Source organism: Calidris pugnax, unplaced genomic scaffold, assembly GCF_001431845.1.
Source record: "Calidris pugnax isolate Ruff unplaced genomic scaffold, ASM143184v1 scaffold192, whole genome shotgun sequence".
Classification (NCBI taxonomy): Eukaryota; Metazoa; Chordata; class Aves; order Charadriiformes; family Scolopacidae; genus Calidris; species Calidris pugnax.
Window position 1 is genome coordinate 1,114,683 of NW_015090919.1, and position 21,899 is coordinate 1,136,581.

Below are 21,899 nucleotides of genomic sequence, written 5' to 3' on the forward strand. Positions count from 1 at the left end.
CTGGGGGGAGAGGGGCTGGGGGGGGGAAAGGAGAACATTAATTGTTTGCTTGATGAAACGAGAAGAATTCAGCTCCCAGCAGGAGGCTTCAAAAAAACCAACACAGGAACGAGCTTCTCTTTCCAGACTGGCTGCCACAAGGGATTCCTGACGGGACACGCTCCCCCGGGACCTACAGCCTCACCAGTCACCTGCCACCAACGCTGCAGTTCATCCGTTACCAGTCTTCCTTTTCAATAATTTAACAAAAAAATTAAAGTCCCCATGAGTTTAAAGGGACGGTGGGAAACAGCTCCTGAGAGCGTTGTTCCTTCCAGCACACGTGCCTCCTCCCTCCAGCCGAAAGGTCCCTCTCCATAGATTGCAAGAAAAAAAAAGAAAATCCCTCCCTCCCACCCCCCAACCCAGTGGAAAAAATAATCCCATCCCATCCCTGCCCATCACAGAGACTGTCACAAGAACCCCCAGAAGACTGAAACGGAGCACTCGAGGCTGATGAGGCTGGAAGTGTGGTTTTTAAGGAACTTTGGCTGTAAAAAGCCCAGGTTTGAGGTGCCTGTGCTCATCAGTTCCCAGCGATGAGGATCACCCGGTGCCGGGCCGAGCCGCCCACGGCCGACGGCGCCGCAACCATGGGAAGGAAGGAAATCCCTTCAGTCAGTGGTTGGTGTTGGGTATCGATGAGTCGTGTCTGTGACTCATGGCAGAAGCTCTTCTAAAAAAGTCCCACCTCAGCTGCCTACAGCTCGTTAAACCCCGAGGGGTCCGCTGGACACGCCGCTGTCTAACGGGAGCAAAACTCTTCCATCAAGGTATAAAACAAAGGACTCTGACAGGAGTGGTGAAAACCCAAATAACCACCCAAGCGAAAACCAGAATTGAACAGAAATCCCTCAAACATTCAATACATAAAATTAAATTTCAGGGCAATACACTCTCATTGGTTCACCATTTCTGGCCTAGCATAAGCAGACTCTCCCACAGGACTATCCAGGCGTTCAGCACGGAGCTGTGCGTGGGGTTCCCTCTCCTTGCCTTTGATATTGTTTGTTTTGTTGAGTGACATTTCCAGAAGCCCCAAGATGACAACCTGCGGCACGGGGACAGGTCCCACGCACTGTACCATGGGAGTTCTTATTGCTACGGGGCCACATCTTCACAAGCATCTGACACAGGACCTCGAGTCTCAGCCCATGTCTCGAGGCATTCCTAAGGGACCCCACGGATTCAGGATCAGGGTGTAGCACAGAAAATGCAGAGCAGAAGCAGCAGAACATTTCATACTCTCCTCTACCTTCACCTCGGGTTTGCTCCTCAACTGGTGTTTCCTCCTCTGCCCCTCCTGCCAGTCACTACCTCCCTCCTTCAGGAACCCGGTCAATGAAGGTCCTGGAGTGCTGGGACGGGTCTGGTGCAGGTGGTGAGTGGGAGGATGTGAAGGAAAGGGCTCTGTGAGCCCTCCTGGACCTGCCGGGCAGGACCTGACTCAACACACGGGAATCATTCTCTCAGCAAGGTCCAAAGCAGCCCCGTGCCCTACGGCGTGTCCTCCACCTGGGTGTCCAGCCTTGTTTCAAACGACAGGACCCCAAAAACATTCCTGTAACATCCTCCTCCCAGATGAACAGATTTCTCCTCCCTGAAAAGGTTTCCCAGAATCTGTCTTTAGTGTCTTTTTGTTCATTTTCATCCTGTTACTCCCAATTATTCCATAGGCAGTAAACGTCCCCTACCACGGGTGCTCACAGGAGCTGCTCTCCACCTCCTTTGGCCAGAGAGAAGAAATTAGAGATCTGGGTCTTTCCTTGGTACAAAGCAGCACTCCCAGCCTCTAAAGAACTTTTTGGCTGCTTTTTGGTTTATCTTTTTTGACTGCCTTTTGATTTATCAGGAACTTGGTGCTGTCTAGAAATGCACACAGGGTTCTCTGATCAGCCCAGGCTCCTGTGCAAGGCTACATCCTGGCTGACCTTCTGTGGATCCAGGAGGTGGGAACGGTCCCTCAGACTGGCTCGGACAGTGGAGACCCACCCACCAAGGCAAACATATGGGGCAAGTTCTTCTCTTGCTAAACCTTCCAGGTTATTGCAAGCAGTTGGAGAAATAAGAACCAACCAACCTGAGACATCTCACTGTATTAACTCTGACACCACAACTTTGAGCCCAAGCCATTTTCAGAAGTGTCCCCCCTCTGTTTTCAGTCGTTCCCGAGCTTTGAGACTGATCTGCCAGGGCTTCATTTGCAAAATTCAGGTAAGGGTCATGGCTCCCTGAGCTGCTCCTGGACGTACCCTCTGGTCAGCAGGGGAGAACACCCAGCAAGCGCAGTTCAACCCGTGCAGGCGGTTCACGTGGACGCTTAAACCATTTTATCTCAAAGTTAAACTGGTTTAACCAGCAATTAACAGACAACTGAATTAGACAAAACCTGAGCCCACAGTCGGCTTTCACAGACAGTTTTCCAGATTGCACTAGATCAAACACAACCAAAGCAGTTTTCTTAGAACAGGCATTGAGCTTTGACAAAAAGAAAAGTTACTTCCATCCAAAACCAACCCAGGTGCGAGAGAGCGAGCCCGTCCTGCAGGGAGAGCACAGCCCCTGCCCCTGCCCGACACACGGGGAGGAGACAGCCCCAGCAGAGAAACCTGGGCTCCATGGTCTCCACTGCCCCTCTGGCTGCCACACTCACACAGAAACACCCTTCTCTTTTGAAGGGTTCTGCCTTTGCATCCTACTTTCTCTGCTTTCCAGTGACAAGGACAGAACTGGAAGGCCCTTTATTCTTCTGCTGGTGCTTGCTCCCCACCTGAATGAAGATGACAACCCCTCCCACAGCAAACTGAGAAGCCAGCAAGAGAATTCTGTGAGGTCAGGCACAGAGTGAGCAGCAGAAACTCGTGACTGCCATTTCTGGATCCCAACACATTCCTCAAGTGAAGGACACAAACAAGCAGAAGGCAAATTCCCAACATGACCCACCAGAGGATGATCCCAATTCTGAGGACTTCTCCTCCTGGCTCAAAGGGAGCAGAACCTCATGACAGCTCTGGCCAAACCAAGAAACGCTCTCCTTTCTGGTCTCCCACCCCAGGATGGACAATGCTTCTCACGCCAGAGGTGCTGCTCCATCCCACCAAGCCATACACAGAACAGAATCACAGAGTAGTCTTGGTTGGAGTAACCTGGTAAATTAAGAGCTTCCAAAATTCTGACCCTGGTAAATTATCTGTGCTCCCTAGAATGCAAATCCAAGTCTTGAAGAGGGAAGGATAAATACGAACAAAAGTTTAGCTTTTAGGGTAAATACGTGTGCTCCAGATGCGCTTCTCTCCTTTTAATGAAGCACAAGTACATCATCACGTCAGCCTGTGAGCAGGCACAGCACAAACAGCTCCTCTGAGCACAACAGCTTCTAACTACGGTTCAGTCTCATGAAAAGCTGCGGCTTCTTCCCCTGAGTCTCTGGAGAAGGTGCCTGGCCAACCAGCTCCTCTTCCCACCGACCTTCCAGATCGCTCCGTTTTAGGGCTTTGGGTTTTATTTTGTTTTTTCAGCTACTGAGTTGAGTTTTTAAGTCTTTGGGAGAATCTCATCTACCAGACAACTCTGCATCTTCGCTTAACATCCACCAATAGTGCAACTATAACCAAAGCTGCCGTGGAGGTGACAAATACTCAGCTGGAGGAGAGGGTCGGTCAGTCCCTCTCTTTGGTCGTCACAGCAAGAAAGCTCCAGATACGACTCCAAAACCACACCATAAAAATGGGAGGAGATGGGCTGGTAGTTAACAGTGGCTGTGGCCTTTCTGTGCAGCCACGGTCCAGCTCTCTGCTGTGCACAGCATCCAATGATTGCACAAATGACTGCAATTTTACCTCATTCTCCATTCCAGAGCTTTAAACCTGTGCTCACTCTTGCTTTGGTCACTTCCCCACCCTTACTGTCCTCCAGACACACAGCACAAGGAGTTGGCAAGTCCCACAGAAGTCACCAACCTGTGACTTTCCAAAGGAACACAAGGATTTTGCACATTCCCTGGGCACTGAAGAGCCTGCAAGGGGCTCTCGGGGTCTCAGGCAAACCAAGCAAAAAGGTGTAACGTGCCATGAAGAGAAAGAGCTACAAATCCTGTCCCCAGTTGTGCCCAGCAGCTGGGCTGGCACACACTGAGCCTGGCACACTCTCCACAGCCTCAAAACCTAACCTGGCTCTGGATTCATCCTCCAGCCATGGCCTCCTGCGGGACCAGCAGCAGGGCACAAACACTTGGTCATCAGCACTCATCAAACCTGGGCTTCTCCTTTGTAGCTCGAGACTTAGCCATTGTTTCTTACAGGTTTCTCCCGCACTGCAAGAGCAAACAGACGCGTTAACCGTGGGCCCAGGTGGTGGCTGGGCAGGCAGGATTTGGACAGGAGAAAATAAAACCAGCAAGAAGAAATGCTGGCCCCACAACCAACACCTCCCTTTGCAAAAGCCAGAGAATCCAGATCTCCAAGTGCCTCTGCAAGTGCCCCGGCAGCTCTCGGCGGGGCTGCAGACTGGGGTCTTTTACCGTATCCATATGTAACACTTGCATTTAGGAGCTGACTGGTTTTGCCCCGATGGCAGTACCAGTGCCAAGAGGTCAACCCCAAGGCTACACTCAGCAGGTCCTGTTTCCAGGCTGAAAAGGGCAAGACTTTTTAGAGTGTAAAGAGTCATCCTCAGCGACCTTGACCTAGGGAAGGTCTCAGCCACACAGACCCTTCCCCTCCCAGTGCCCTACGGCGTGGGGCTCTCAGTAGGTGCCTGCAGGGTTCTAGGTGTCTGAGCACAAAGCCTGAGAGACTGGGTTTGCCATTTCTCATGTCTTGGGACTTGCAACTTCTATTGCAACCAGAGACAGGCAGGTGGGATCTTGGTTTAACATTTGTTCAACAGCAGGACTTCCAGGTGGGCCCCCGGTCCCACCCCCGCACCGTCAGCAGCCACAGCACCCCCCTGCATGGCCAAAGGGCTCCAGCCCCTCCTGCCCACTCTGAGCCCGGCGAATCCCTCCTCCCGAGCCCCCCACGCCACTCTGCTGCTGCTGTCACCACAGCCCCAGTGCGTGCTACTGGAAGCTGGAGAGAATACTTCAATAACAAGAATTTGCTTCAATTTACCTCCGGGATAAAAGTCCCAGTGATGAAAAATTAACCGTTTGGCACCAGAAGTTGGGAAAAGTCCAAGAGGCACCAAACCTGAGAGCCTGCAGAGACCCTGTCAGCAGCCCAGGACAGGCACTGGGCCCAGCAGAGCACCGGCCGTGGTGGGCAGCAGAGGGACCGGGATGTTTTTGGGTTATGATGATCTCTAATTGCATTTGGGGTGAGTGGGTAACTGTGAATGTCTAAGGGCCCGAGGCCTTCCTAGCCAGAACAATTCAGCAACATAACAAGTAGTGTAATGCACTGTAGGTATTAAAAAGACATTCGTGCTACTAGAGGAAACCATTCCAAATAAAATGGGGAGATATTCTTTGCACTCAATCAGGAGCACTTACATTCAGAAGGATCTTTGAGCCCATGCACTTCTCTAAGCTTCCTTCAAACCCCAGTTTGACAAAACTGATGATCTTTGTTCCCCTGAAAAATCATACACCTTGGTTTGTCCTTGGCCTTGTGAAGGTTACTTTGAGTGTGTGGACTGAGAAGGTTTACAAAAAGCTGAGGTACGAGGGTTCTCAGGGGCAGCTGGCAGAGCCTGGCAAGCTGGTGGCCCACAGACACCTGCGCCGTCACCGCTCGCTCCTCCTGGTTTCTAGCATATGAGCAGCTGCTGGGGTTCCCATAAGGATCTTATTTAATTGCAAATGGGCCACTCCAGAACAAGTTTGAGAACGCCTGATGTACAGAACTCACAGAGAAGCTAATTAACACTTGGAACTCAGAAAAGAAGTTATGCTGTAAAAAAAAAAAAAAATAAATCCAAGAAACGTAACAATTATAGACATTTTCTGCCATGAACCGTTTCTCTCAGTTTTAAATCAAGCTTATAATCACTAGCTAACATGTTAAACTCAAAACTGGGAGTGGAGAGAGAAGAGTAACTTTTCTTTTTTGCAAAAACTGTATGTGTTACAAATAAAATTAGAAAAAAAAACCCTTAAAGTCTCCCTTCCTGATTTCTAAAGATACTGGTGTTCATAAAACACAGCTGCCCTGATAACATGCACCGTGTGTCAAGAAGGCTGCAGACAAATGCCCTCAAGGTGTAGAGTTATTCAAAGGAGCAAAGTCCAGTGCAGAACTGGTCTGTTCAATGTAGTCTGATTATCCATGGCAAGATGGCCCAGGGGACAAGAGGAAAGGTGGGGTGGAGGAGAAACAAAAGAAACTTCAAGTCACTTTAGATCTCAGCTGCCTGAAGACTTTAGAACATCAGCCTCCCATTGGTCTGCCCACTTGAAAACATTAGAAAGTCTGTCAAGTCCACACACTATCTATGGAAAGGAGCACGTTCCTGGCAGAGGGCTGTCTCTCTCCCGTGCTCAGCTTTCCTTTCAAACTTAATTTTATATATATTTATATTTTTATATATATATAAAAAAGCACTTGGTTTCCAGGGGCATTCATAATGAGGTCCACAGTGTTTAGAACTTAAAATTCTTTTTCTTTGTTTGGAACAGTGTTTTAAAGTTTTGTTTTAATTAAAAGACAGTCTTAAAGCATGTTGGACTTCAAAAACATGAGTTTGTTCATGTCTTCTGGACTGAGTAGCCGTCTCCTTTTGATTAAGAGAGCCTGCTCACACATATTTACACATTCGCTTCTGGCACCAACAGCAGGCACTGCTAAGAGCCAAAAGGCTAGCTTGGCTAGTTTCGTATGCTTTTGTGTAACACACGACCAGTACTGAAACAGGTCAGGGGTGGCCTGGAAGAGAGGTTCTTGCAAATAATCATAGACTTCATTTTTCCCGAACCAATCTTCTTCCTGAGCTGCTGTGGCTTCCCCTGCTGCCCGAGGCTTCTTGGTTGAAGGTTCAAATTCTGTTTCTTCTGCCCAGGACTCCTTCACCTCATTGATCAACTCACAGACCTTGCCGATGATCTCTTCGTGCTGGTAGGGTGGAACGGGCCGCAGCTTCTGCTGAGGGTCTAAGATCATGGCTACCTTGTGCGCCGAATGAACTTTGAAGTTCTCCTTCAGCGCCTCCAAGAAGAGGTGGCAGAGTTTGCTGACCACGCCAGCATCGTTAGCTTTGGAAGTGAAGAGTTTCTCCAGTTTGACATAGGTGGGCAGCACCAGCTGCAAGGTGGGCCGGCTCTCGTTGCTCAGCTCGATCACAGCCTGTTTCACCGGCGCCAGAATGGCCGCCAGGTTGCTGAGCAGGTGCTTGTTCAGGTTTTGGATGAGGTTCATCTTCTTGGCCCTGCTGTAGAACTCACAGATCTGCTCGTAGCGCTCATGGACCAGCAGGAGGGAGTCGGTGACCGAGTTCCAGCAGGGAGGGGGAGAGGTCTCTTCCAGGGAGCCAAAGGTCTCCTTCGAGAGGCCCGTGGATCCTGCCAGATCTTCGCAGACATTCAGGAGCTCGATCACTTCGTGCATATTGCGAGCCTGTAGCGTTCGCTTGTTCAGCACACTCTGCACTACCGAGTTCAAGGCACAGGCCGAACAACGCAAGCACATGCCTGCCTTGGAGAACGCGGAGGAGTTGACTTTGCAGTCCGTGACGTACACCGTCCTGATCTCTGACATCACAAACTCCGACAGCACGTTCTGTACCCAGTGGTGGATAAAATCACCGTTATCTCGAATGTCTACGCCCTTAATTCCCAGGACGTAGCTCTTTATGTGGTTGCCTTCCACCTGATAGGCCGTCAGGATGTAGCAGGAATCGGGGCCGACGCTCTGCGAGTGGCAGGTGACTCCGATGCCAAGGCATGCGTTGCTGCCCAGCGCGCAGGTGACCTTCACCTTCACTTGGTTGTACATCCGAGGCAAATGCTTCAGAGCCAGCGTGTTGAAATTGCCAAGGATTTCGGTGACAGAGAAGGCACCATAGCGAGCTCCACTGTCCACCAGGGTCTGGGCTAGCTTGATGAATTCCTTCCCACTCACCACGCTCAGTGCCCCCAGGTCAGTGCACATCACCCTCAGCAGCCTCTCCGCAATGTTCTGCCGCTCCTTCTCCGGGATCACGCTGTTCCCGACCGAGCCGCTTGCTGATGCTGCAGTGAAACACAAGGAGGAAGAGAAAGCACCAGGTGAGAATTGCTCCTCTGCAACAGGAGAGGGGAGGAAGGCACACAACAATTCAGACCCAGACAGGTAGGGCGTGAGTTCACTCAGAGGAGGTGGAACATGCCCAGATGATGGCAGAGACATCTCCAACCCTGGATTTCTTCCCCCAAGGGTTTCTGGACAGAGGAACCTCCAGGGACAGGCCTTGTTCTTGCTCAGAGCAGCAAGGAGCTTATCTGCGTGCTTCCCCTGGTACAGGGACTGAGGCAGAGCACACACTATCTACTCACGCTGCCTTAACCAACAGCATCTCTGGGGGGTTCACTGAGGAGCTACCAACTTAAGTTATAATCACAGGCACCATTTGCTATCCATGTCTATGGGCTGGTGGTCACAGCTCAACCCAGCTGGACATCTTTCCACTTTTGTGATTTGAGCCTTTTCTTTAAGACAGTTATTTTAAGAGAAGTTGCTTCAGTGAAGTGTTCAACTTCTTCCACCACCTCAAACACTGCTGAAGCCCAACTTTCCATTTCCTCCTTTGAACTCCAGCAACCCCACTTTTTGTGGCTGATTTCAGGCAACGTGAATGCAATTTCTGGCAGGACCAGAAGATAAAAGCACCATGTTTTAGTATCACCCTTTCCTCAAGCTGCTCAGCTCAAGTGCTTCAGGACCGATTCCCCACAGAGCTGTTTTACCTTTTCCCCTGGGGAAGCACAAGCTCCCAGACGAGCTGGGGGTAAAGCAGGTGCCTGCACAGGGAGTGACAGGTTATGCTGATGACACCTTGACAACTGGATTCATTTTAACCCCAGGCCGGAAAGTCTGACACTGGATCAGAAATTAGCTTTTTCCAGGAGTTCCCAACTGCATCTTCCTCACAAACCATTCCCACCGCTTCCCCGGGGTTCCCAGTACTTCTTGCATCCGAGTGCTCCTGTAACAGGAATGGGTGCTGTGCTCTGCAGGGTGGTACAGGAATAATGGGGGAAATCAAGAGCAGTCAGGCGAGGACAAAGGCCTTGTGTGATGCCCATCACTGCTGCACCCTCTCTGAGGGTCACCTCTTCAAAGCAGACAGGTCAGGCTGGGACAGAAGAGCAAATTACGTACTATTGTTGGCGTTATTTCTTTGGAGCTGTGGTTTCCACTTTTCTTCAACAACGGCTAGAGGTGATCTGGGCTGGCTAGAGGCAATGTTGTTCTCGTTGTCAGCTGTGGGCAAGAGACAGGGAGGTGTTAGAAGCACAAGATAATAATGCTTAAAGCACACAGCGGGGGAAACAGTACCCATCTGCTACTCATGGTATGGTACATGGGTACCACGCTACTCATGGCAGCACGTACTCATGTACTCAGGATTCCTCTAACTAAGGTGACACCAATCTACTACATTTTCTGTAGCCTTGAAGCAGTTTTCAGTGAGATGGCACAGGACCATCAGAAACCTTAAAAACTGGTTTCGGACTTGCAACCCACCACCTCCCAAAACGTGGCTGAAATGTGGCTTTTTCTGTGCATCAGTGACATTGATGCCATGAGCACACCTTGAGAAATGTCTCCCAACAAAGTGAAGCTGCAGACCAGGAGGGACAGATGTTCCTGGTGCAGCCTGACTTGTGCTATTTCCTTGCTTTCGAAATCAAAGGAGGTTTAACAAACATTTATCCTTCTTTTGCCTCACTGCCTCTTTCTGCACTGCAGGTGTCTTTTCTTTACTCTTAAATACTTTGTTTTTCAAGCTATCCTCAAGCCCTCTCTAAAGATCTTATTACAATCCTCATATATGGTTTCCTCCCACTGTAGGGAGGAGCCTGCTCCTCTTGGGCTGCTCACTGCTGCCTCAGGCAGGGAACAAAAAGGAATTCTGGAGTGTGACCAAAGATGGTTCCTCCGTATTGCTGCAAGTACCAAGTGCCCTGGGGGTCCTGGGGTTCATGTTCCCATTTCTGTGTAACTGGGCAAAACTCTCTGGCTGCCAAGACGATGGGATCTTTCAAGGAAATGCAGTCAAGATCAGTAAATTCTGTATTGTATCCATGTTCTTCCTTCTCCTGTGCCCCAAGAACTTCTCCCCACCCTCTAGAGGATATTTTCTAGTTCTAGGATGCTACAGCATGAAACTGGGCTCTGAAACAGGCTGTGAAGCAACAATAAAGCGCACAATGAAGAAAGGTGGAAAAGGAAGGAGAAAGATGGAGAGACTGATGACCAGGTAGAATAGAAGGATGGAATTAAAACCAAAGAAGACAAAGCAGGTCCTTTACTCATCACAGCTGGCCTCACCTCACCTAATTTGACACCTCTATTAGACACACCTCTATTCAAAGTGGTCAGTTGGGGCTCCTTTTACACTCAGTGGTGCAAAACAGGCTCAAGAGCGTGATTCATTCACCCAATCAGAACTAGATGTCTCTTGTGGTGTAAGATGCATCTTGCTCTGAACTCACCTGGAGTCAATGACTTCTCCACTGATTATAAAGGGAGACCAAGTTGACCAGCTCAGATATAGTATCTATAGCCCAAGCACACCAGCACCCAGTGAAACAAATCCTGCCCCAGCACAGGGGACAGCAGAGCACCAATTAGAGGAATGCCTTATTAAGGCACCCAGAGGTGGTTTGCTCTGCAGCCCAGGTTGATCTGGTGCTGGGCAGAGCAGCAGCAGCCCCTCAGAAGAAAGAGGAGAGGGCAACGCTGCTCTTCTCCAGGTGTGGCAATGAGCTGGGAGAGAAGGGAGCCCAGCAAGGATCTAGGGACAAGCAACGATGTGATGAAATTCCAGTGCTCTCTTCCTTACAAGCCAGTCCTCTCCCATTTGAGCAGTTCTGGACATTAGCTGCTGAGGTTTTTACAAGTGTTGCCGATGAACAGCCATGGACTGCACAGTTATTACTATTATTAAGGTCTGGGCACTGCACTGGCCACAGCCCGGATCAATACCCAAGAGCAATGCAGGATATGACAGACACAGGGAAGACTCTGGCACTGTCTCCAGGGCTGCATGTGCCCAGAGAATCCAGTGGTGGTGGCCAGTACCTGGGGGCACTGCCAGGCCCAGGACTACAGCCAGAGGTTAGTCTCTGCAGGTGTGGAGGAGATGGGGAGAGCAGGAGGTGCTGAGTTAACATCAGTGATCAGATACAACACAGCACTTCTCCTGCAGCATCTGCCCAGACCAACGCCACCCGTGTCCCCAGCTCCAAACATCTGTGCACAGGCAAAGGATAATGCTGGATGGTGCCTACTTTGTTCATGGCTCAGGACTTCCTTGACTTAACAAGGGGTGTGGTGGGGAGAAACCCTCTATATTTCCTCCCCCCGGCTCTTTACCTATTTCAAAACAATAGGGGATTCATTATGTACAAATATCTGCTGGCATTCAATATGGCATTAATGAGATTTGTGCATTTCAGCCTCATCTTTCTTATCAGGCAGTCTGTGAACTACACAGATCATGGTTCTTTAATTTCTCTTCATGCCTCCAATCCTTTAATCCAGGTTCAGCCTAGCCATCCTTTTATTTTTTTAGCTCTAGATTGTAGGAAGGGCATTATATGGTAGCACTCAACCTGAACAAAGTACTCTAAAGGGAGTAAGAGCTGTATATTGTACAGTGTAATTACAGAACAAATTCCTTTGCCTGGTGTTCTGCTGTTCTATTTCGGCCTTTCAGCATCCAATTTACATTCTAATTGCTTCTTCTCATTGTGTAGCTGCTTTATGGAGCTATAATCTCTCCTTACTACCTTCCAGCCTACAGGCTCAGCTCTCTGAGTGACTCAAGAGCCAGTATGTCCCTGCTTTTGCTCCTTGAGGCTGGCAGCACTTTCCCTGTCCCCAGTCACTCGTGAGAGGGGCTCAGTGGATGCATCATGTTTAGTTGGGAGAGATTAGGCCTTTGCATCAGACAGGATAAGCCAAACTGGACTGTAAACACAACAACTGGGGGAGTACGTGACCCATATGGGCTTCTTGTATCTCTGCATCCCTGTAATCATAGAATCATCTGGGTTGGAAGGGACCTTTCAGTTCATCAAGTCCAACCACCGATCTAACACTGCCAAGCCCACCACTAACCCATGTCCCTCAGCACCATGCCTGCCCGGCTTTTAAATACTTCCAGGGATGGTGACTCCACCACTTCCCTGGACAGCCTGTTCCAATGTTTGATAACCCTTTCAGTGAAGAAATTTTTCCTAATATCCTTCCTAAGCCTCCCCTGGAGCAACATGAAGCCACCTCCTCACTCCCTGAGCCAGGCATATGGAAAGGTATAAACCACTACTGTGCCAATGTCCCCAGTATGTGGATCCCATGCCACCAGTTCTGCTGACTACTGCAAGGTCTCTGCACTCCCAGACTTCAGAGATGTTGTTCAGATGCTGTTTCTTGGATATGGCCATTCCCGAGCTCTGGACAGGCTACAAGGCAACAAACTGTGGCCCAAGTAACTGCAAACCCCCTGTAATCTCCACTGCTGCTCTCTTAAGTGCAACATCCAGAGCCAGACGCCCCCCAAACCCTACTGTAGCTTTCCCACCTCTTCATTTTCATTTGCCCCCATCCCAGAGCAGCAAATACTGTGCTGCTCGTCCCCAGCTGGGAGGAGGAAAGGCTGCTCTTCCCTCTGGGGGGAGAGGCATGAGCCTTGGGCTGGGCAGTACCACCACAGAGATGCCAGAGCAGGGGGTGGCTGCTTTCAGTGGGGGCAGCCTTGGTGACACCTAGAGAAAGCACTTAAAGAAGACACAGACAAGCCTGCTGTCACTGTGCCAGTGAGACATCCGGGGAGGCAGCCAAGCAGAAGACAGGGAATTACAAACAGAGCGGGGAGAGATGAGAAAATACACAGTTTAACAGGAGTAATCCTGAGTTGAGGAGAGGGGATTTACCCATTAACGTATCTCTGCTGACATTACACGATCACAGATACCTGCTCCCCGTGCTACGTCCACAGTGACCAGGTGAACAAGACCAGAGGCCATGGGTCATTTGTAAAGAAGAGAGAAGGAAGAAGCTGCAGACAGCACCACCAGCTCACAGCCTGCCAGTGAACTACCTGTCTCCTCTGTGACACCTTAGCCCTGGGCTCTCCTTTGCAGCTCCTCTACTCAGGGTCACCAAGAGCTGTAACTTAAGATGCTGTATTCCAGTCCCAGAGGGCAGAAGAAGGAACAGGATGGTCAGGATGTGGCTCGGAGGGAAGCAGAAATGGCCGTGGACAGAGAGCTGGAACAGACCCTGACACCCCGGAGCGATGGCAGCCCCTGCCCCGAGCTGCACCGCTTCCCCGTGTCACGTCCAGTTCCTCCACATTAGCCATCTCATGCTCTAACAGAAAGTAACATCCACAAAGCTCACCCCAACTCATAACAAACCACCCTGAATGTTTCTTCAGAAGATTACAAAGATGATAAATAAAGTAGCTGCTGCAGAACACACACAGCCTGTGCCAAGACTCGCCAACAGAACTGAACTGGAACCGAGGGATCCCGTAGAACTCAGGCGATACCCATAAAAATTAAGACTAAAACTAAAACACAGAACAAGATAAGAACTTTGATTAGAATTACTGCTACAGACTGGAGACTATGTTTTTCCTCAAGCCACTTGTCCTTCTGTGCCACTCAGGGCTCACCTGTAAAGTGAAGGCAAAGGAAAGCACTGACTGTAGTGCAACAGAGCCGCTGTCTGTTGGAAAACACGGGTCTGTCGAAGGGGAATTCATTTGTAAACCTGTGTTAATTCACTTGAATTTTCATTCAAGAGGAAAAAAAAAACATAAATCTGCCAATAGAAAAAAAAATCCCATTTCTACTTTTTTGAATATGCTAAACATTGTCTTTGAAACAGCTTTGGCTTTAAATTTTAAAATTGTCTTTTATGCGTTAAGATAGAAAACAAAAAACGTGTCTTAGGAACAAAGTAGCGGAGCTACTCCTCAGAATTTTCTTTTGAAGAGAGCTGAGAAGCAAATAAACACAACTGCTGAAATAGCAAATTCTTCTCCCGAGAACACATTTCAGTCCTCTGCAGAACTCCAGGAGACACAAGTGCAGAAAAAGGCTTGTGTGGGCGAAGGCTCTGCTGCCCTGTGAGTGTTCTTGCTTTGTTTGCTTCAACGAGAACTGCCCTTTCTGCAGGAGGGATTTCATCTGCTGTAGTGCTCCCGCAATGAGCATTCCCTGGATACCTTGGGATGAGTGACCCACTAGTGCTCACGCAATGAGCATTCCCTGGATACCTTGGGATACAGGGAATGGGGGTTTGATGTGCTCTGTGCCATGTTTCCCCTCTCCCTGGGGAAAGGAGCAGTGGTTACAGTACACCCTGAGCCTTGCATTGCTGCAGCTGCTGTGTGTGCTCCAGCCTTTGCCTATTTTTTTTGTTCACTGCAGGTGAAATCACTGGGGCTTTGGAAACCGTGAGCACAGAAAGCTCCATTGACACACAACGGGGTCAACATCAGGCGTCAGCGCAGAATTTAATTCTCCGCTCTCAGCGAGTCGAAGTGCCCAGCTTACCTGCGTGGGACTGCATGTGCTCCAGGAGATTGTTATAAAACTGGAACTGGATTCCACAAGCTCCACAGGTGTAAGGCTCTGTTTGGGAGAAATCAGTTCAGAAGAATTACACAGAGTACGCAGGGAAGCAGCACACGTGCATACTTCAGTTCGTACAGTAGCGGGGCAGTGCTCAGGTCACCTCAGCCCACGTGTGCCCGTCACAGCGGCTCCTCGGCACCCGCAGGGCTCGGGCTGGGACCAGGAAGGCACTGGGACACGTCACTGCTTCTGGGCTGGGGACAAGCATTGAACAGGAGCTTCACTTCAGTGCCACGGGACGGCCCGGGGTGGCAGAGGGACAGCCCGTGCACTGAAGCCAAGCACCTAGGGACAAGCATTTGACATGAGCTTCACTTCAGTGCCACGGGACGGCCCGGGGTGGCAGAGGGACAGCCCGTGCACTGAAGCCAAGCACCTACGGGGTGGAGGGGGAATCTCACTGAACCTGCATGAAGATTTGAGGGGCCACACGCTGCTGGGGGTTTGCCAGCTCGTGCTGCCACAGGCTGTGTTGAGCCTGGAAGCGAAGCACAGTGAAGCCATTTTACATCCAGTTCTGTCAAATTCCAGTCTCTGCCGCCTTTCCTGAGCGAGACGAGGAGCATCGGGTTGTGAAAAATCCTGTTGCTCAGAAGTTGGGGCACAGAGAAATGGGACTTTTTAAATGAAAATTTAAATTTTCAACATGGGAGGGCTCAGCTGGGGGTTTTGTGGCTGTCACAAGTGCAGCAAGACTGGAGAACGGTGGGTGTCACTGGGCTCGGTGGGGCAAGCAGAGAAGGAGGAAAAGAAGCTCAGGAATCAGGGCTGTGCCAGGGCGAGAGCAGAGAGTGAGAGCCGTGTTGCCAGAGCAATATGGATGAGCTGGAGTCAGGAAAGGGCTGGGGGCAGAGCTCCCTTGAGAGCTGAAAGATATGTTCAGTTCTGTTCTAACAGAAGTATGTTGAAAGTGCACTCTTTCCACTGAATTAACCTAATAGCAAATGTTTGCAGTTGCTCGTTTAAACAGTATTAGTTGAGTGCATTAGTTGACAGATGTAATATCAAGCTACAGTGGCTGAAACCCCTTAACATTGCAGTTTGGTTCTGTATCTCCAGACACACCAGCACACGGCCACCACTGAGGCTGTGGCATTCTGGTTCTTAACAGTGGAATGGACAAATGCAAGCATTTGGCATAGAAACAATCCTGCATATAAAAGCCTGGCACACACAGAGAGCAAGGTCTATTGCTACAATCTACCAGAAATCTTTATCTACGTTCCGAGGAAAACACATATTCTGTGTCAATGAATACAAAAGCACCAGCATCCAGGATGAAAGAACCAAAATACAGGAAAGCACAAGCCTGAATGTAATCTGTAAGAAGTCTATCTCAGGGAGCAAACCCCAGAATTCATCAGATGGCTAGAGGAAGCTGCGAGGAAAAACATAAAAGAGGCCATGAAGGGTTCATTATAAGCTACACTTCTACGCTGAAGGTTAAACCCCCTGCTGGGCCTTTCCCATAGAAGCCTCGATGGAGCCAGCCCCATCGCAGGAGCTGTGCTCAGCGCTTTATTTAACTCACTGGATGTTCTGGTGATCCTACTCCTGTGTTTTGCCGCAGTGAGGTGGGTTGGAAATACTGTAATGTAATGTAATAGCTTCAAGCTGGAGGGGAACAGATTCAGACTGGAGATGAGGAGGGGGTTCTTCACTGTGAGGGTGGTGGAGCACTGGAACAGGTTGCCCAGGGAGGTGGTTGAGGCCCCATCCCTGGAGATATTCAAGGTGAGGCTCGATGAGGCCCTGGGCAACCTGGTCTAGTTGGGGGTGTCCCTGCTGACTGCGGGGAGGTGGGACTAGATGGCCTTTGGAGGTCCCTTCCGGCCTGGGCAATTCTATGATTCTATGATTCTATAACTGTGGAAGGGGAAAAAAGGGAAGACTTTGGCACCCCTAGAAATTTCAGGATTAGGGGGAATTAACGTGGACTGCCTGTCTCTGTTGAAATCATCGGCCGGGAAATAGTCAGTTGTGGTAAAATGCCACAAGAGCCACAAGGTAATTTAATCACTCAAACCTTTTTCATACTTATCAGAGGGAAGAAGATCCCACATGGGTGCAAACCATCCCTCTTAGACACATATTTCAATGTCAGATGACCTGTGTTACAGATGCACCTACTTGCCTCTGCTGCTTATGGAGCCTCTGCTGCTCAGATGCAAATGTCTCAAACTAGGTGGTTTGATTCCCCCTTCAGATGTCAAAATTAGCATTTGATTAATCTAATGAGAGAAGTCACACGTCAAAGAGCCTGCTGAATGTTGCTGGCAGGTTCCCACCAGGGTCAGAAAAGCTGTGGTGCTGCAGCCAGGGCAGCCTCCACAGCCACCCCCCTGTCTTCTGTCCCATCACTTTGCTGGAGCCCCTTCCCCTACAGAACGTGCTGGTGTTTTAGAAAGTCTGACATTTAGAGGTGTCACACCACGGTTCCCTGGGACACCTTCAGGTCTCCATGTGCCATTTCAACCTAAGCACATTCATTCCCTCCTGCCATCTCTGCTGGTAGCCACCTTGGCCAGAGAAAGCGGTGGAAGAGCAATCCACTCTCCACTGCTGCAGCCCAAGGACTCGTCTCTGCTCCAGACAAGCACACAAACTCCACAGCTCCCCTAGGAACAGGTTTCCAAGTGGCCACCAGAACAACTCTCCCCCTAAGCTCAGGTACAGGGCACTCAGTGGGAAGGAAATCCCTCACGTATATCCAGCGCTCTGGAAGCACATTTCTCACATTCATTTTTCTCTCCCGTTTCACTACATCCTCTTCCTTCCTTCCCAGCTGATTGTGTCTCACTGAATTGCTTTACCTTCCCTCTGTTATATTCTCAGCTATTTTATCCCCATAAACCTATGTGGTCTTTCTTCTAGCTCTCCCCTTGCCTGACTCCCTTTCTCTGCTGCCAGTCTCTTCTGGGTTCTTCCCATCTCTGTCCATCATGCAGTGACCACCAAGGTCTCTGCAGTTCTTCATCTCAAGATCCTCTCTCTGCCACTGCCCCACACTGTGCATTCAGTCACTCTGAAAGGTCTCTCATTTCTGATTCTTCTCAGAATACATCCTCTTTTCCAAAAGCCTCACCTTCTGTTCTACCACAGAAATGTCCCCCTCTGGAAACAAACCCACTGTCTCCTTTCAAAAACTAATTTCGCATTCTGAAAATGCCAACACATTCTCTAAATACTTTTGGGACAGAGTCACAGAAGTCTGCAGTTTGCCACAAACAAAAATGACTCAAGTTAAAACTAGGGATAAAATTTAAATTCATCCAACAGTTCAAAAGTCCTTCCCGGGAAGGAGGGCAGGGACGCTTGGGAAGATGGACAGAATCCCCATGGGAATGAATGAACTCACTTTACCTCCCAGGGCTTTCTCAACCCTCCTACTTCCCAGATTTCAGCTCCTAAGCCCCAGAGCACAGGGAGCTGGGAACAATCGGGGCAGCTGGAAGGAAGGTGGGATGTGTCAGTGCTAGAAGAGGGAAAGGGATCTGGCAGGTGGCGAGAAGAAAGAGGCAATCTGTACCCAAAACCAGGCAAAAGCCAAGGCTGGAAAAGAGCTGCTCCTCTGGGCTGGTACATACAGTGTGTAAATCCCCCCTCCCTTTGATCTGTCCTTGCAACTTAAAGGTAGAGGTAACTGGAGAATCACAGAATCACAGAATCTTCTAGGTTGGAAGGGACCTTAAAGATCATCTTGTCCAACCGTCAACCTCACTGACAAAAATAGACACCCACACAACAAACAAGGAGCATCATCACTAAACCAGACCTCCCAGCACTACATCAACCCGGCTTTTGAACACCTCCAGGGATGGTGCCTCAACCACCTCCCTGGGCAGCCCATTCCAATGGCTGAGAACCCTTTCAGTGAAAAAATTTTTCCTAATATCCAGCCTGAACCTCCCCTGGCACAACTTGAGGCCATTTCCTCTTGTCCTGTCGCCTGTGACTTGAGAGAAGAGAGTTGTCAAAACTTCTCTGCTTCAATCAACAAATCTCTGCCTTCCCTCTTGGCTTTGCTGGTGGTGGTACAAGGAAAGCTGGGACCCATTTGTGCTGCTCGCCCCAATCCCCCGAGAACACCCTCCTCCCAACAGCCCCAGTTGCTCTGGGTGCCCGACGGGCCTTCTGTGTGCGGGTGAAGCAGGAAGAGCATCGGCACTGTCAGCTCAGAGACCGCAGAGCCTGTCTCATGCTGCTGGAAACCTCCTCCCTCACCTCCTCAAACCCTTCACTGCTTCTCAGGAACCAATTCCTCTTGCTGCTCCGCATCTGAGGGGGTGGCAGTTGTGGCAGCAGCAACAGGTACCCCCTTCCAATGAGAAAAACCAGCCATATACCCCACACGCTCAGAGAGGCTCCTGGTTCTCTTTTGGGCCCATGGGCCTCTTTGCACTCCCTGGTGCTGGGGAGGAGGATGCTCTGCTTTCTCCAAGTTTCCTCCATTCACATTCCCCTGGGAGATGTTAAACACACAATGGTGCCAGCTAGTCTCTCGTTGGGTACTTGGCTTGCTTGGGCTCCAGGCTGGAGTCCAGTTCACACCAGTAACTGCAGCTCCCAGAGCCTCAGCCCTCCCAAGCTGGTGCAGGACGTGGGGTACATCATCCCAAAACCTTACCAGTTTCCAGTGGACACTCAGGGCTGCAGCACTACCATAGAATCAGAAAATTGCTTAGGTTTGAAGGGACATTTCATATCATCTAGTCCAACCATCAACCTAACACTGACAAAAAACCATCACTAAACCATATCCTCAGCCCTCCCAAACTGGTACAGGACGTGGGGTACATCATCCCAAGACCTTACCAGTTTCCAGTGGACACTCAGGGCTGCAGCACTACCATAGAATCAGAAAACACTGACAAAAAAACATCACTAAACCATATCACTGAGCAGAAGCACTCACACAACCTTCCTTCACACTTGTAACTCAAGGGAGTGAAGGACAAATTCACCAGGGTGCATGAGAAGACTGAGCAAAAGCACTCACACAACCTTCCTTCACACTTGTAACTCAAGGGAGTGAAGGACAAATTCACCAGGGTACATGAGAAGCTCTCCCTTCCTTTCCTTGTCGCCACAGCTCACTCCTAGAAACCACAGCTCACCCTACAGCAGCCGGGTGATGGGGAGGGAGGGTGAGCCCAAAGCTCACCTCACACAGCCATGGGAGGTGGCAGGAGACAGGCAGAGCTCCCTGTGGCTGCCTCCAGAGCACTCCCCCTTTCCGGATTGAAATCCCGAGCTGTGGTTGCCCTTGCTGTCTTGACCAGGCACGAGGTCCTGCCATTTGCACGCAGCAGTGGACTGAAATCCCTTGCTGTCTTGACCAGGCACGAGGTCCTGCCATTTGCACGCAGCAGACTGTAGCTTCTGCTACTGTCACTAGTGCACCCTACAAAACCTTCACACTAACAAGCAAGCCATTGAAATCCTACACCACTCAACTCTACCTGTAGAGTACCACCTGTACCCAGCTACCACCTGTAGCCCAGCATTCTCACACTTGACTAAACGTCTCAGAAGATGAAATGTCAGGCTGCTGTTGTTCCTCCATCCACCTCCAGAAAGCAAGCTTTCCACACAGCCACCACCAGAGCTGTGCAGCTCGGGCAGCAGTCGGAGATACTGCATTTCTGCAGGCCCTGGGATACATCCTGAGCTCTCCCGCAGGTTCAGACTCAGTCACAGCTGTGAGGCACTTTTCTGCAGTAGCAGGACAAGCTGGAGAACCTGGGAAGCAACAGGGAGAATGGCTCTGCCTGGCCCCTGGCACATGCTGCTCCTCTGGGACCTGCTGCAGGCAAGAGGCTTAGCTGCCGAAGGGGTGGAAACAGGCTCTAAGTCTTCATAAAAGGGTAAGAAATCATGAACTGCCCCATCAGAGAATTCAGGCAGCATCAGCCCTGTGGGTCTCTCTGTCTCTGTGTTGTTGCTGTACGTTCAGAAGCCTTCTGCAATCCTGCAGCCTGAATTTGGCAGGAGAAACTCTGTGCATGAAACAGCAAATGCTGGGTGGGTGAAACCTGTCCGCAGGACACGGGAGGAGAAGGGGAGAGGGTACAACACGGAGTGTATGACAAGAGGACGGGCTGAACAGCACCTGCGCTGCTCCGCAGCTCTGCCCACCCACCATATTATCCCATCTCCTTCCTCCTCTGGTCCCCTCTCCCTCCCTGCCCACCCCATGGCACAGACCCCGTTGTCCCCGCGCTGCCCGCCGTGCAGAGGGACAGACCCCGGTGCCCGGAGGTGCCCAGCTCTGAAGCGGCAGCTCCGGAGATGCTCTCTCCAGCAACCTGAGGATCTCACTCAGGATCGTCAGGATCCTGACTCTGAACAGCAATTCTGAGACAAAATACTTGAAAATTTGGGAGGAGGAAGAGGCCACCCTGAACATGTCTTGTCTGCAGCAGAAAAGGGCTGCTCCACAGCCAGCTGATCTCAGCAGGGTCTGACTCCTCTTCTCGGGTTTTTCCTCAGCGTAGATTGGTTGTGTAGAGGAGAGCACAAGAAAATCCACTGCATGAAGTTCCACTGGAGCTGCAAACGCCCATCCCAGGGCACTTCTAACACCTCCTGCAAGCTGTCTGAAACTCAAACATTGCAGTATCCCCAAGCAACGGCATTTCATTGTCCTGTCCAGCACCAAAGAGCTTTCTTCCCCTAAAAGAAGACGTTTGTGGTGTACCAGGTGCTGGCTGCTGAGCACAAAGCACTCCTTCTCCCCAGAAAGCATCCTTCCCCAGGAACACTGACGTCCTTTGCCAGCCAGGTGCCCCTGCTCTGAGGGAGCCATGCCATCACCTCCCCCTTACCGGCTGCCCAGGAACTCTCTGAAAACACCTTGACAGGAACCTAAAGCACCAGAAGCTGCTGAAGCATCTTCAGCTTCTTGAGCCTCACAGAACTAACACTCACAGTTGGTTACACAATTTAAAACATCTTCCCCCAGGGCTATTATTAGACACTTTTATTAGTGCTTTATATATACCCAGCGACCAAGGCTCCAGAGTAAGGCAGCAGGCGCTGTAAGCCAAGACAGAGAAAAACCAGCACTTGT

General features: G+C 50.3%; 1 protein-coding gene across 10 annotated transcripts in view; it reads right to left on the bottom strand.

The window, feature by feature from the left end:
- Positions 1-5,975: 5,975 nt before the first annotated feature.
- ZNF618 (zinc finger protein 618) overlaps positions 5,976-21,899 on the bottom strand; it is a 93,621-nt gene continuing 77,697 nt past the window's right edge. For 7 of the 10 annotated variants that reach the window (XM_014949774.1, XM_014949772.1, XM_014949771.1 and 4 more), the window contains 3 exons: positions 14,747-14,824; positions 9,333-9,434; positions 5,976-8,203 (listed from right to left, as the gene is read on the bottom strand). In XM_014949774.1, the coding sequence (XP_014805260.1) occupies positions 6,690-8,203; positions 9,333-9,434; positions 14,747-14,824 (1,694 nt within the window). In that variant the 3' untranslated portion in view covers positions 5,976-6,689. The remainder of the gene's footprint in view (positions 8,204-9,332; positions 9,435-14,746; positions 14,825-21,899) is intronic. The other 3 variants (XM_014949776.1, XM_014949775.1, XM_014949773.1) reach the window with 1 other exon arrangement.